The sequence below is a fragment of the Wasmannia auropunctata genome, unplaced genomic scaffold (genome assembly GCF_000956235.1).
Source record: "Wasmannia auropunctata unplaced genomic scaffold, wasmannia.A_1.0 LD333485.1, whole genome shotgun sequence".
In the NCBI taxonomy this organism is placed as follows: Eukaryota; Metazoa; Arthropoda; class Insecta; order Hymenoptera; family Formicidae; genus Wasmannia; species Wasmannia auropunctata.
Window position 1 is genome coordinate 25,510 of NW_012029405.1, and position 14,392 is coordinate 39,901.

At 37.9% G+C, this 14,392-nt stretch overlaps 1 protein-coding gene across 1 annotated transcript in view; it reads left to right on the forward strand.

The window, feature by feature from the left end:
* Positions 1 to 2,723: 2,723 nt before the first annotated feature.
* LOC105459972 (proto-oncogene tyrosine-protein kinase receptor Ret) overlaps positions 2,724 to 14,392 on the forward strand; it is a 54,006-nt gene continuing 42,337 nt past the window's right edge. The window contains exons 1-2 of the mRNA XM_011706372.1: positions 2,724 to 2,931; positions 3,562 to 3,779. Of these exons, the coding sequence (XP_011704674.1) occupies positions 3,704 to 3,779 (76 nt within the window). The 5' untranslated portion in view covers positions 2,724 to 2,931; positions 3,562 to 3,703. The remainder of the gene's footprint in view (positions 2,932 to 3,561; positions 3,780 to 14,392) is intronic.

Here is a 14,392-nt window from a genome sequence, read left to right on the forward strand (position 1 = left end):
TATATATATATATATATATATATATATATAGCAAGGAAAACACAATTAAAATTGGATATATGTATATATGAGAAAAATAATAATTGGTAATTATCGAGAATACCTAATTCATATATAATTTTTTATAAGTAGAGTCAATATCTTTTAATGATATTTTTATAATCTGTTTAACATGTAAAGTTATGTCCATTGCTTTAGTTGTCATTTTACCATATATATCATGCTGAAATGCAGATACACGAAACAGACACACATGGCAAGGATTACATGAAAACATACGGATTACGCGAGATGGGGACTTTAATCTCTTGACTATTCTGTTCTAACAAGGGTCTCATAGCGTCGAATATATGTATAGAGCTAATCAATCATTTGGTCATTTTTCCCTGCAGGAGATAAATATGTTTTTTATGGATAATTTGTTAATTACATATTTTTCGTCAATCAAATACTAGAAAATCTAAAAATTAATTAAGAAGAATATTATTTCAATTTTCATTAATAATTTTAGAACTACAATCGTTTTTTTTAAATAGTAAAATAAAAATTTCTAAAAAAATTCTAATTTTCTCTCTCACAAAGAAAATACGTGACTTCTTTCTGCCACAGTTTGTTAGATATATTGCATTGTTTACACAACGTGTAATGATTCATTCGTTATACCTATTCATTAAGTTAAATCGTTACACAAAATATATATGTAAAATAATAATAACAATTAGATTGGCTTAGTAAAAATTATCAAGATATAATTTTTATTTGTTCAAAAAGTTTCTAACGTCAACCAGATTTTAAAAGAAAAATCATTTTCTTCAATATTATTTCAAGAATAAAATACGTTGATAAATCACACCGAACTTTCTATTCGTAGTTTTACAGCATTCGATTCGTCAGCATTGATAGCAAGATGCATATCGTGAATGCAAAGCAAATGCATCATTCAAAGGTCACCAGCAACGACTTGGTTGTATAAAGCGTAAATCATATACTGGACATTTGTTTCTGATGCCCCGGTCGATTTAACTTTTTACGAACTTCGCGAACAAGCAAAACGGCAACGCGCAATCTTCGCTAAAACATGCGGAAGAAACTGCAGTGACGTCTTGAGTATAAGAAAATAAGAGAGTATCCCCCAGTATCGGTGACGAACAAAGGAATTTTACAAAGAAAGTTTTCTCACGCTTTCTGAATTAATAACATTGAAGAAAATATTTTATAATTTTAATTTTAATTTAATATTTTTAACAAATTTATTATTTATTTTTGCTATAATACTTATTAATTATTATCGTTTCTTAGACTTTTCGGAGATAAAATTTTAAAATAAATAGCTTTAAAATAAAATAGAATAATTATTTTAATATAATAAAAGAAGCAATATTTTATAATAACTTATATAACAAAAATTACGAATTATTTTCATATCCAAGGGATACTCAAAAATACGACACTGAGAAAGGAAGAAGCATTTACTTAAGTGTATTCGTCGACGGGAAAGTCGCTAAATCATAAAGACGTCTTCCATCGCGAATGAAACGTCCGCGAGACTGAAAAAACGCCGGCGTCTAAACGTCGTGCTCTAAATCAAACGCATGTCTCTCGCCTAAGCTTGTCCTAAGAAAAATAAGGGAGAGACGCGGCGACATTCCCCTAACTATACAGGCGCGACATTAAGGCCGTACCTCTACGATTTCATGAGTCCTCCTCCTGTTTACGGGAAGTAAGTGGGAAACAGAGAGAGCCTACCGCCAAATCGATGTTCTAACCGAATTAGGAGGAAGGCGAATAATGCGGATAATGTCGCAGATGAGGCAAAATGCAATCGATACGAAACACAGTTGTGTGCTTTAAAAATAAATATAAGAGTTTAAATAAATAAGATAAATATGAAATATGACTTAAATGTGACACATTCAATGAAATAATGATGACTGTCATAAATTGATAATATAACGTGTCTATTCAAAAAATGACAAAGTATTCTTTTATATTTGAATACTTTTGATATTTTTTAAACATATAACATTTGTAACAAGCTTATGTTTTACAATTTTCATCCAAATGATTAATAGTGAATGATACGTGAGATAAATGTAAAATATCCATCTTCCTATATTTTCGCCTTCATAAATATATAAATTTAGCTTAAATCATTGTTCATGCTATAAACTTTTTATAGAAATAATTTATTTCAATATTCATCAATATAAGAGATTTAATTATTTTGTATATTTTTCATACTGTGTGTGTTATCTTTACATAAAATTGTTCATTATTTTATAAAATCATTTCTTAAAAATATTGCTTACAAAATTTAACTTTTACTTCATTATTTAGTAAATTTTTATTTTATTTTATTTATATTCAATTATCAAATTTGTTTTCTTTTAATTTCTTAAAATATGTATTTTCGTTGCAGATCGAACTATTTTTGCTGTAAATCAAAGATACTCAAACTAGCACTTCATAAAATCATCGAAACCGTTATTGCGTGCCGAGGCGGTAATAATCGAAATACGAGTATAGGCTTGAGCCTACGAACGACGTGCAAAAGAGGAGTCGCACCTATTCCCAGTGCGGCCATAGGGGATTCCCTCGGCATTGTCGCCCCTCGTCACACTCCGCGCCGCTTCAGCAGCCCCCCGGGTTTCTCGGGGGGCGCGTGCGCACGCGTGGAAAATTGTGTCTGATAACGGCGGGTGTCCCGACGTCGTTTTAGTATTGGCCGCAACGCCGTAACGTCGCGACGTCTAGATACCGCCTCTTTTCCCTACAACTCCTAACGAAAACCGTCGAAACGCGATATCGAAAAATGAAACATCGATTTCACGCAGTAAAAAATCACCTGAGTCTTTCGAGATCAGCACCGCTCCGTATCGCTCCGGTTGTCGCACGGCCACGGCCGGAAGTATAGCGGATTTTCGCGAGGAGGTATGATTGCGTCGGCTCAACAATAATCGACATTGTTTTTATTAATGGTACCGTTAATTAGCACTTTTCTTTGAACTTCGACGCAGGAAGAGCTCGTGGTAGAGTCCACTTTTACAAACGCGCAAAAACTAGAAAATTGTAAAGAAATTTATTTCAAGATCTGATAGTACCGATCATTGAGAGTAAATATACGAGTATTTATCCAGTTGTCAAATAAATAATTTGATAATTTGAGATTGTACAAAGCAGTGATTTATAATGGAAATACTTTGACAGTGTCACGAAATTCGAGACTCATTTGTAATAGAGCAAGTTTTCACATAACAAAGCCGTTTTATCTTCTCTTTAATCCACAATCTACAATCCTCAAAATCGTATAAGGATTTATACATCCTTTTTTGTTTCCAAAACGACCGCCATTATTATCTGTCAAAATATTGACACTCTTTGGCGGGGCACCCTGCATATCTCTGCGTCAAAACGCAAAAAGAGCTTCGTTCTTTACGAAAATCAATCGCAGCTGTTCTATCCCTTTTCACGAATTATATATCATATTCTATTTCACAATTTAAATGCGAATCATACTTCGTTAAGCCAACTGTAATTTTAATATTCTTTCGTTTGTGACAGGAAGACGGATGTAACAGACGCGGGGCAGTGCATTCTGGCGAGAGAATAACTTCGCCGAATCAGTGCAATCTCAAATCGTAGTGACTACGATGTCAAAGTGATCTTCTGCAATTGATCGAACGACAGACGCGTGTCATCCATCATGCAGAGACCTGGATTGCAGTTCGTGACTTTGCTGTTATCCTCGTTGATGGTGATAAGGATATCAGTGGTCTCAGGTACGTCCCAAAGAATTTTTGCAAACATTATTAAGACAGATTTCATCTGTGCATTCTCTATAACGCAAATATCATCTTTCATTATGACAAATTGAAATGATCTTGCATTCGCGGTGACAAGTTTAGTTCGTAACGCAAGAAAGCTTCAAGATTGTTTTATATACGTGTGACAGTCTTTTCATTTTTACCTTCGGTAATTATTTATCGGTTTCAGAAAACTTTTTGCTTCATTTATGATTGAACAAAAAACAACAAATTAATAATTTCGTGTGCAATTTATGAAAACATCGGAAACACATGTTTGTAATTTATGGTTTAATATCGTAACCAATAAATCCAATATAACGAAAATGCTCAGACTACCTCGTATTCATCGTTGATATATTTTCTTGTTAGATATTGTGTGAGGCGTAGCGTAATAATAATATAATTTTTAAAACAACACTACCAGACAACAGAATTCAAACCGTTGTTTGTACGATGTTGTAACCGAATCTTTAGGTCGTGCCAGATCCATGATTAATTAATTAACTCGCGTCGCCATTGTATGCTAAACTGCCATATCTTATTTGCAATCCTATACCGAAACACTGTCACCGTCGTATTTTTGTGTTGGATATATTCGTTGGATAAAACGGCTGAAATAAGCGCATAAAAAATAAGCAGACGCGCTTTGTTATCGAATCTCGTTAGATATAACATTGCCAGTAAATGTTAACGGATATGAACAAAAGTTTCCGCGTTGAATTTTTTTTATAGAAACGATCTGTCCAAAACGTCCCGTCGAAATAAATTTTTCACAATAAACGCGTGAGAGAAAACGACGAGAAAATTAATTTTAAGTGAAAATAGATGTAACAATACTAATTTTACAAAACCAATCTCTGAATAATATATCGCGATCTCAGAGTTAATATCAGAAAATTAGAATTTTGAGGGCTTAATGACAATTATGTCATGTAAAGGGAAGTTTTAGATGACAGCCAAGTTGACCTAAGATCATCCTATATTAGACCAATCCCTAATTGGTGGATAGCGGGAATTGTGAGGGTGGCTATGGGATTAACCTTTGCACTAGGAACGTAATTCTTCGTGTGGCAGATGCGCCGCGTTTTCCTAATGCATCAATGCTGCCGCGCTCATCCAATTACCCCCGGCTTACTCTGTTGATAAACGTCAGCGGTGGAAGGCAAAAGGTTTTATTCTGCAATCCCGTTGTGACTGCACAACAATCTGATAACGTTATGATGTTGCCGTTATCAAATTGTAATTACAATATTATAATGTTACGTTATCGTATAACGTGCATAGTTATAATATTGTAATTACAATGCATAAACTGCAAGATGATAATGTTGCACTGACGTTTTCAGCGATGCGCAAATTTGTGCTCGCATTTAGTTGTATGCTTAACAAGTCACCGTTAAATTGCATCTCTTCGCAACATCGGGAACGCATCTCTCTCTCTCTCTCTCTTTCTCTCTCCGAGCGGCCTGGAGCTCTAATTCAATTCTTACGCCGTATACACTTTACGGGATATAACATTGTATGTAATTCCCAGGAAGCGCGGCACGTCACGAGACAATGCGAGTTTCGTTAACGCGCAGGAGGCGGTAGGCGCTCGTAAACGCCACAAGTTACAGACAGGCCCCGTCCGTCGGTCTTTGCTCGACTTCTCACGCACGCCTGCGGGGACTATCGATTTCGCGTACGGAGCCGCACGAGCGCGAAAAAGGGTCTCGGGCAAGGGTTGCATTGATAGGGGCTGGCGATAACGCGTTCGCGGAACGCAGCTCCAGGTGCACCGGCAGGGTCGTCTCGCCCTTCAGCGTCCTGCACGGTATCGCGCTATATAGGCACGGTATCTAGAATCTACAAAACTATTCAAAGTCTTGAAAAACTAGCTAAATCCATGAAGAAACTACAAAGTTGAATTTGATGATTTTAATCAGGTTATTAATTATTAGTTCAAGAGTTCTCTCTCTTATGCATTTATGTAGATATAATAGGCACTTCAAACTACTACAAAATAATTCTACTATGACTATAAATTACTTATGTTTATAAATTCGTAGTGATCTTATATTTCATTAGCATTGTCGTTCGTAATGATCTTATTATACATTTCATTAGAAACATTAGGATTATTATTACTATTATTAGCATTAAGAGTATATTTAAATAGTTCTTTTTTTATAATAACGTCAAAAGCAGCATTATGAAAATCTCTCTCTAGATCCTTTCTTTCGTGCAGCTGAATGTTTGATGTGAAACAGTGTAGTGCTTTACAAAGCTTGTTGAAGTGCCGACGGCGATTCTAGATTGAGCCTGAGGACACCAGGGCAAAAGTCACGAACGGCATGCGCCTCTTTGAACGATTTCGTAACAATGCTACGCAAAAGTTGACATTTAGCGTTTGATCATGCAACGATCGCGCGGAGTGTCGCGTGCCGACCGCGCGCGCGTATTCTCACGTGCACGGCTCCGATGAACCGCGAGAATCGATACCGGCCTTCCGCATACGACCGTATTTTTTTGCCGACCATTCAGGCCGATATACGTCACGCGTGACAAGTTCGAGCCGTGTGGCAGTTCTCGGTAGCGGCCTATCGCAATTATAATCTATGAAGGACAATCATTTTTCAAACGTAGCCTTGGCATTATCCCAAAAAATAAAACGAATATACATATAAACGGTATATCTGTACATTTCAACACTGTAACACACATGTAACCTCGGACCTTTAAAAAAATATCAAGTAATATCTCTTACAATTCTTTCTAGAAACAAGATTTGTATTTCTAAAAAAACGGATTAAATATCTTAATTTTTTTTTTAACTTTCCATTACATTTATAAAATTATATCTGCGCTAAAATATTAGAAAAGATTTGCTTAAAAAATGAAAAGAGCTCTAATCGTGATAACCAAAAGCCATGTATCTTTACACTCGAAAATATTAACCGGAAAATTGACGTCATAGTTTAAAGTTCAAATTAGCGAAATTAAACATCTCTCCATTGTCCATTATAGCTGCATTATATGCATGACAATAAAAATGAGACAATAAAATCTTGATTGCGCACAACGTAAGATGAAAGGGGGCATTTTTTTCTCTTAATCAAGTTCAATTTTCGAGATACCAAACCTACGTAATTGCAGGCACTGTTTGATACTATCGCACTATATCAAGGATATCTGATGATGTTTGGTATCGACGGTTCCCCGCAGATGCGGCTTTTTGCTCCTTTTCTTGCCGTGGCCCCGACGCATTAACGTATATAGAGGGAGGAGGACACGAGATACGACGAGGGTGAACGCGGCGGGGATCGGTCCCACCCCAACGCAGACCGCGACGCTGCTGTGCAGAACTCCGGCATGGCAAGACTGCGCCGGCTTATTGCTCGCGTCACGCTATCGCGTTCGCCGTCCGTCCGGCCGGGCAGCGAAATTCGGCATCGATTTCGCCGAAGAAAGTCGCGTAGCGGGCTTCATTGACATTGAATGCGCCATTCAATGGCAAGCCGCAACCTTGGCTGCGTTTCCGCGGTCGCATCGAGGTCACCATCGCGAAACTATATAGATTCGCCCCCTCTCCTTTTAACCGCCGTTACTTTCGTCCCGAATCCACTAACAGCAGAAGTAATGAAAGTTTATGGCGACGAGTCGCGGAATTCTCGACGAGACATCGCGTCATTTTGAGAAAGTAATTATAAGATGAGCGAGACTCATGCGAACGTGTAATTTAGCAGCGCGAGCGCACGCGATCGAAATGCGCTGGACGACAGGAAGCTAAATGCGCGCCGGGCTAATGATCGCTCCGCGGGATAGGCGAAGAAGCGTGCATTTTTTAACGCCAAGTACTGCACGAGTTAGTATATATCGGGGGCAATTTGTAGTTGCGAAGCTAACGGAATGCCACGAGTGAGAAAACTGTAAAATATGTAGTAGCGCTCGATGCGGTGCTATGTACATAGCACAAGAGAGAAACATAAAACCTTTATAGCACGACACGATGCAGGGCCACGAAATACGGACAAACGGATAAGTGTATACAGTTTCCGACGCAAAAAGATAGGCGCAGCAGAGTTTGAGATAAGGTTATCGCGCAGGGGGATAACGCGCTGTGTCGCGAAAGGAGAGATATTAGCATTTCGCACGTCTTTCTCGGGGCAAAAGTAGGGAACGGCGTAATTTAAACGCCGTGCGACGTTCTTCGGTCGGCATCCCGATTTCCGCGAATTTTCGAAGCGAACGTGACACGGCGCGGTGCTCGCACCGAAACTAGAACGCTAGATCGCGGTCCCGTTCGCACAATAGCGTCCACTGTTGACGGGATCGTGAAAGGGAGCCCTTCATGATACTATCGATATAAAGCGTTCCGCGCGCGAAAGTTCGATAAGTACAAATCGTCGCGCGTGCGACGTGAAACCTTTCGGAGCGCGCGCGCGCGTCATTCATGCCCGACGTTTATCGCCCCGCCGCAATAATGCTCTTTTATTTGCTATGCCGAACTATAGAGCATCCCGGCGACGTCGTACCCGCCACTAGGTTGCCTAGGATCGATAATCGAAACCCGCCGCGCCGCGTCGACGATAAAGCGTCACGTATGAATGTTAATCCGACGCAAACGACGCCCACGCGCGCGCCGGTATTTATGCGAGTAATTAATGAACGCTATCACATGTGGCGGTTGTGGGCGATTGTAGAATAAAAACGACACGTCGGGCCAGAGGCAACGCGAGCGTGAATCGTTAAATGTCATTTTCGGAAAATGTATCCGCAATTTTTTTAGACAATGTGTGAGCGGGAATGTTAACTAAAATTAAATTTGCGTGTTTATAAATTTATACAAATTGTAAGAATTCATATATAATGATCTTCATCCGGGATATGATTTGTTTTTTTTTATTAATTATTTTGTATTTATTATTATATAAATAATTCCATTTTGATCAATAATGCGTTCAAGCTATAAAATGCCTAGTGACGGTTTGCAACGCGATATTGCTTCAAAGACCAAATATATCCTCTTTCAAAAGTATCAATAACGACTGAATGACTAGAGAGTAATGGAAAAAAAATTAGATTGTTCGCCATTGTCGCGAGACACGATACTTCATATTAGCGCGTCAAGTCATCACCATGAATAGTAATGAGACTCGGAGAGACTCCCTATTAATGACGCGGCAGAACACGCAGCGGTGCAAAACGTCTGGCGTGGGTCTTCTCGCCGCAAAGTTACGGACTACGTTCGCGGCAATACATTTCGCGGCGGCATTACAGTTGCCAGGTACCAGGTTCAAAAGGAAAGCTGTTTTTACTCTACTGGATTAACTTCCTAAAGCGTGGGATCTCTGAAAATTTGTAAAGATTATTTCATCATTTGAATTAGTCTCGTAGATGCAGCATAATAAGTTGCCTTGTACGTAAAACTGCAAAAGGAATAAATTAATTAGTTTATGTAAAATCCGTGAAGGACAAATTAATGTAATAAAACGTATAAAAATAAAAATTATTTTTCTCCTTTTTTTTACAGATTATCTTATATGCAATGTTATCAATTTTATCATAAATTACAATGTTACAAAAAGTTGACAATAATCTCTTCGATGAAACACTGAATTTCGTATTGTAAATCCTCTCACAATTTCTCAATAACAATCGAAAATTAATGCACGTCGTCACAACTATCGGAAACAGAGTCGAAATAGGAAAATCAAATATCGCGTGCCGCATCGAAATCGTTAATCAAGATGAATCCTAAAAACGGCCCTCACCCTCGTTGCAACCTAATCAAAGGGCGCGTACGTCTGCATTATCCGCACGTAAGAATCGATTTTCAGCACCCGCCATTAAGCAATATAAGATAGCATTACGACGATCAAATTTGCTTGATGAAAGGTCAAAGACATTTAAAAATTTAAGATTAAAAAAATTTCAAAATTTAATCTAAAAATATACACACGGAAAATAATTAAAAAATTCAAAAAGAAAAGAATTATGTAACTTTTAAAATCGTTAAAGTTCAATATTCTTTCTCTCTTGTGATTAGATTTCAAAACTTAATCTAAAAATATACACACGGGAAATAATAAAAAATTCAAAGAAGACATAACTTTTAAGACAGTCGGAAATTCAATGTTCTTTCTCTCTTGTGATTAGATTTCTGCAATTTCTGCGAACTTAAATTATATATACTTCAACTACAGTTCAGCCAATTCCCTAAATTACAAGTTTCGATTATGATTCGATCGATCAATTTCCATCAAGGGAGTTTGATTAGGTAGGATATCTCCTATATTGAGCACATGCATTTTTAAGGATGAATGAAACAAATAAATAACACTTCTGCAAGTACGAAATTTCCTGGAAACTGCGCGCTACTTTAACGTCTCAAATGTTCCCGAGTGCTCTCTATGAATCATTGCCTGACAACTGCTCCCTCCCAGTGAACTAATGGCCAGAAACAACCGAAAGGATTCGGATCCTAGAAGAAAGTGCATCAGAGTGTCAAGTATATACGGAGTGTTCCAAATCGCACCTTTCCTCGCCGCAAAACTCAGTGTATATCTCAGCGTGCTCCATTATCGCAGATAAATTGCCAAGGAGTACATCCATGTTGTGCTGTTAACGGGTGCGATTATTTCGCAGTCATTTTCACGACATTGTATTTTGCGAAGCACGCAAAATAACGCCGCTATTAAATAACGCGAAAACACTGCGTGGTAATTTAATCATGCGTTAAGGAAAGATTACAATTCCGATGTGTGTGCGACATTTAATCAAATTAGTAACTCCATCACGAAACAAATGTTGAGAAAACCAGCAAATTACACTCTCGAGCAAAAGTAGGCTAGGATTCATGTCACGAACGTGTTTCCAGAAATATCTTTTATAATACTATTTTTTATTTCACTGTTGCACTATATAATTCAGAGATATCATCGCTTTTCTTTTCAGAAAAAAGATCGGCAAAGATTTAATTTGACAGATACCACCAAAAGTCAGACAAGTTTTATAAAAAAATTAAGAGATTTAGAGATACTTATCACGCTAAAAAAGTACAATGGAAACAGTAAAAAGATCTTAAATGAAAAACAGATAGTACCATTTTAAACGCAATGAAAAAAAAAATTACTTTTTAATCCTTATAAAATTTTAAGATCCATAAGTCGCTTGTTTACAAATTATAGATTATGTGTTACTGTTACGAGTTTGAACAATATTTCGCGAATTTAATGAACAATTATTAATGACGCGGGTTAGAAAATATAACCTGGCGTAAAGTGTTAGAGAAAGAATTGATGATTTGGGTAAACCAAATAATTGTTTTACGACCATTAGTCTGACCGTCGCACACACAATACGGACGTATATCGACCAGTATATCCTGCATTCGTTATGCATACACGCGCACATACGTACTTTACCGTATAAATACGGGCATAGCAGAAAATAAAGCTCGAACCATTGTTTCGAAGCATGCAAATGTCTGGCCTTAACCTCGTCTTGATTCTGCGCTTTTCCGCGTATTCCTAATCTTTTCTCATCAAATTCGCATCAAGCTCTGCTCGGATTATTATTATTATTATAATTTAAATAGTACTTCGAATCGAACAACAACAACACTTCAGTCGTACATACGTATACAGCCGCAGGCACGACACATCGAGCACTTGTAAATTGATCGTGGATATATAAAACAGCAAAGCACGAAGAAGATCCCATCGCGCACCTTGGCCTTACCGTGACATTTCACGAAACATGAAATTGTGCCACCCACGAAATACGTGTGTATGTCCATTTAGTGTAATCGCGACTGCTTATCTTTCGCGTATGACATAGTGCTTATAAAACTGAAATAATCCTTCGCGTCACAGCGACTAGAATATCGATTCCTATCTCTTTCACAGACCCGTCGTTTCTCAAAGCTTAGGGACATCGCGCATCCGAAGAATATTAATGCACGTCGTAGTACCTCGATGACACAAAGACAATGCGTTCATTAATTTAATAAAGCTTCCGCGAGTAACGAGCGAAGACGGGAGATACACATTTGACACAATAGAGCCGGTAACGAGGTTCCACATTCAATCGCTACGGATATCTCTATAATTTGGCGGTTATGCGGTAATCTTGTGTACTTTAATTACACACTAAACTTCTGACTTTAGTGCTCCGCTATTCAATAGTGTAAACGCAAAGCTACGCACGTTAGGCGCGGATTCTCGGAAACGGATATCTCGGTACGAAAATTATAATAAAAGCTTATATAAAAGTGGCAAGCGTGTATATAATTTATTTTATGCAGTCAGGAAGAAAGGAATATATTAACTTTGAAACTATCAATGTAATTATCACGCTACTTCATTTATCTCTTAGGGCATAAACTTCGCGTATATTATTCCGTGGAGTACAATCTGATAAGTGGAGAATAATACGAAATCATCAGTATAAGTCGATATCTCAAAAGTTGTATCTGCGATAACGAAATTACACGCGCCGTGACTTTTATGGGCTTCTTTGATCTCTAAAGTGCATCAAGGGGCTGATGCTCAGTATCCTCGACGACAGTAATCATCGTATATAGCCACCTTGCGCTTTCGTGTCGACACGTGACGTGAGCGCATCGCGAACGGACCGACACGCTAAAGCTTTACGGTATCGTTCCTCGTTCGCGTAATCGTGAAAACGGTGCGCGCGATCACCTCGCGCGAAAATTAGAAGCATTTTATAGGATCGTTAACGCATACAAGGCTGTTCGGGGCCGCGCGCCGAACAGAACCGTTTTTCCGGAAAATATAACGCCGGCTCTATGGAAAACACGCCCGGCAGTCATAACGGCGATTACGTGACTCCAAGTGAGCATTGTTTGCGTCGCACCGCTCATAATGAATACGGTATTATTAACGCGATGTAATGGGACCGCGCGATAATGTAATCGAGGGACTCGCCTCCTCGACACGAATGCCCGCCGTTACAACGCACCGTTGTAATTTAATCTGACTATATCGCCGCCCCGCGCGAAAAGAGTCAAAGGCACGTATGTAGGTAAAAATCCATCCTTGTGTCGGTCTCCCGTATAAGAGGGGTGGCTCTGTCGCCACACCCCGTAACCCACATACCGAAAACGCACGTGTGACACACGCGGTATGTACGTGCTAACCACGTTGGCGACAAACTCGACCGCTGACATTTGTTGCTAATTAACTGTATACAGTAAGTGTATACGCAAGATAATTTCGCACGTACAAAGTCGAATGTCAAATTTCAAATAAAATAATATTAACGTCACCGCGTCGTGCGTATCATATTTATTAGGCGAATTGAAGATATGCTACAGCTTCAATTGCTATTAATCCTTCATATCATTCATATTATGTCAGTCACAAATAAAAGAATATATTTTGTAAAATGCATTAATTTCCCTAATGTAAAAGGCAATATTTATAAGTGCAAGTATCAAGAGAGTTGAATATTTTCCAAGTACGGGGTATAATGTAACACCTCAACTATTAATATTTCGTAAAAATTGTACCTACACCCATATAAGATTGCATTAATTTGTTTATCTTTGTGGTATTAATACATTTTAAAATTTTTATTATTTAATTATTTTATATATAACATTTGCAATATGGATACGTATTTTCTACTTTTAAAGTTTATATAAGACACGTTTTTGCTTATATACCTTGATACGAGTACGATAATATATATCTTCCAGGGAGATAAAATTTCGGGTGTGGGTCCGATAAATGTATTGCGAAGCAAGTAAATATCTTCCCGTAAAATTTTTCTCGTTACGGGAAATAATCGAGTCACGTACAGCTTTGAGCATCTAAATTTTTTCGACCCGGAATTTCGAAATTTAAGCGAATGAATGCATTGTTAGTGGTACAAATATACCGCACGCGATATATCTTGTGTCTAGACATCATCGGTAGAAAATACAGTAACCTTTATTGTCTCGTAACATCTAACCTTTAGCCGTACAGCCGGACATTTACACTTTAAATGGAACGACACGGAATAGTAAAACAAGTTGACGGGTTAAGACGCGACGAGAATATATGCCGTCGCGAGGCGAGCGATCGAGTTTTTGCAGACGATCAATAGTCTATGCAAGTGATATTTACATCAACAATTAATAAACGAGAGAAGTGGATAAATAATAGGAAATGGGTTCTTTACTGTTTACGTGTCTGCTTAAATTATAAATGAATATCAAATGTTCGGAAGATAATTAAATAATTAATTAAACATTAACGTAATGTTTTATTTAGGTAGAATACGTGGACGACGAATGTAACAGTTTAAATAATAAATGCAACGCGTTTTAACTGTTCAAACATGCGGGATGATCGACGATGAGATGAATTGTAATTTAAATTCATCCCAATCTAAAAGTCTGATATGAATCGAGTCTGTAACAACGGGACGGAAAGAACGATATGCAAGGGTATATGAAAATGTATTCGCAGCTGTATTTTTCACCCGTTGGCATCTATGTAAATGCCGGGCCGATTTAAGAGGCAAACAAAATTCTCTCGATCTTCCACCTGACGCTTCTGTACGGGGTAGAGCCAGAACGCAAACGATATTTAAAT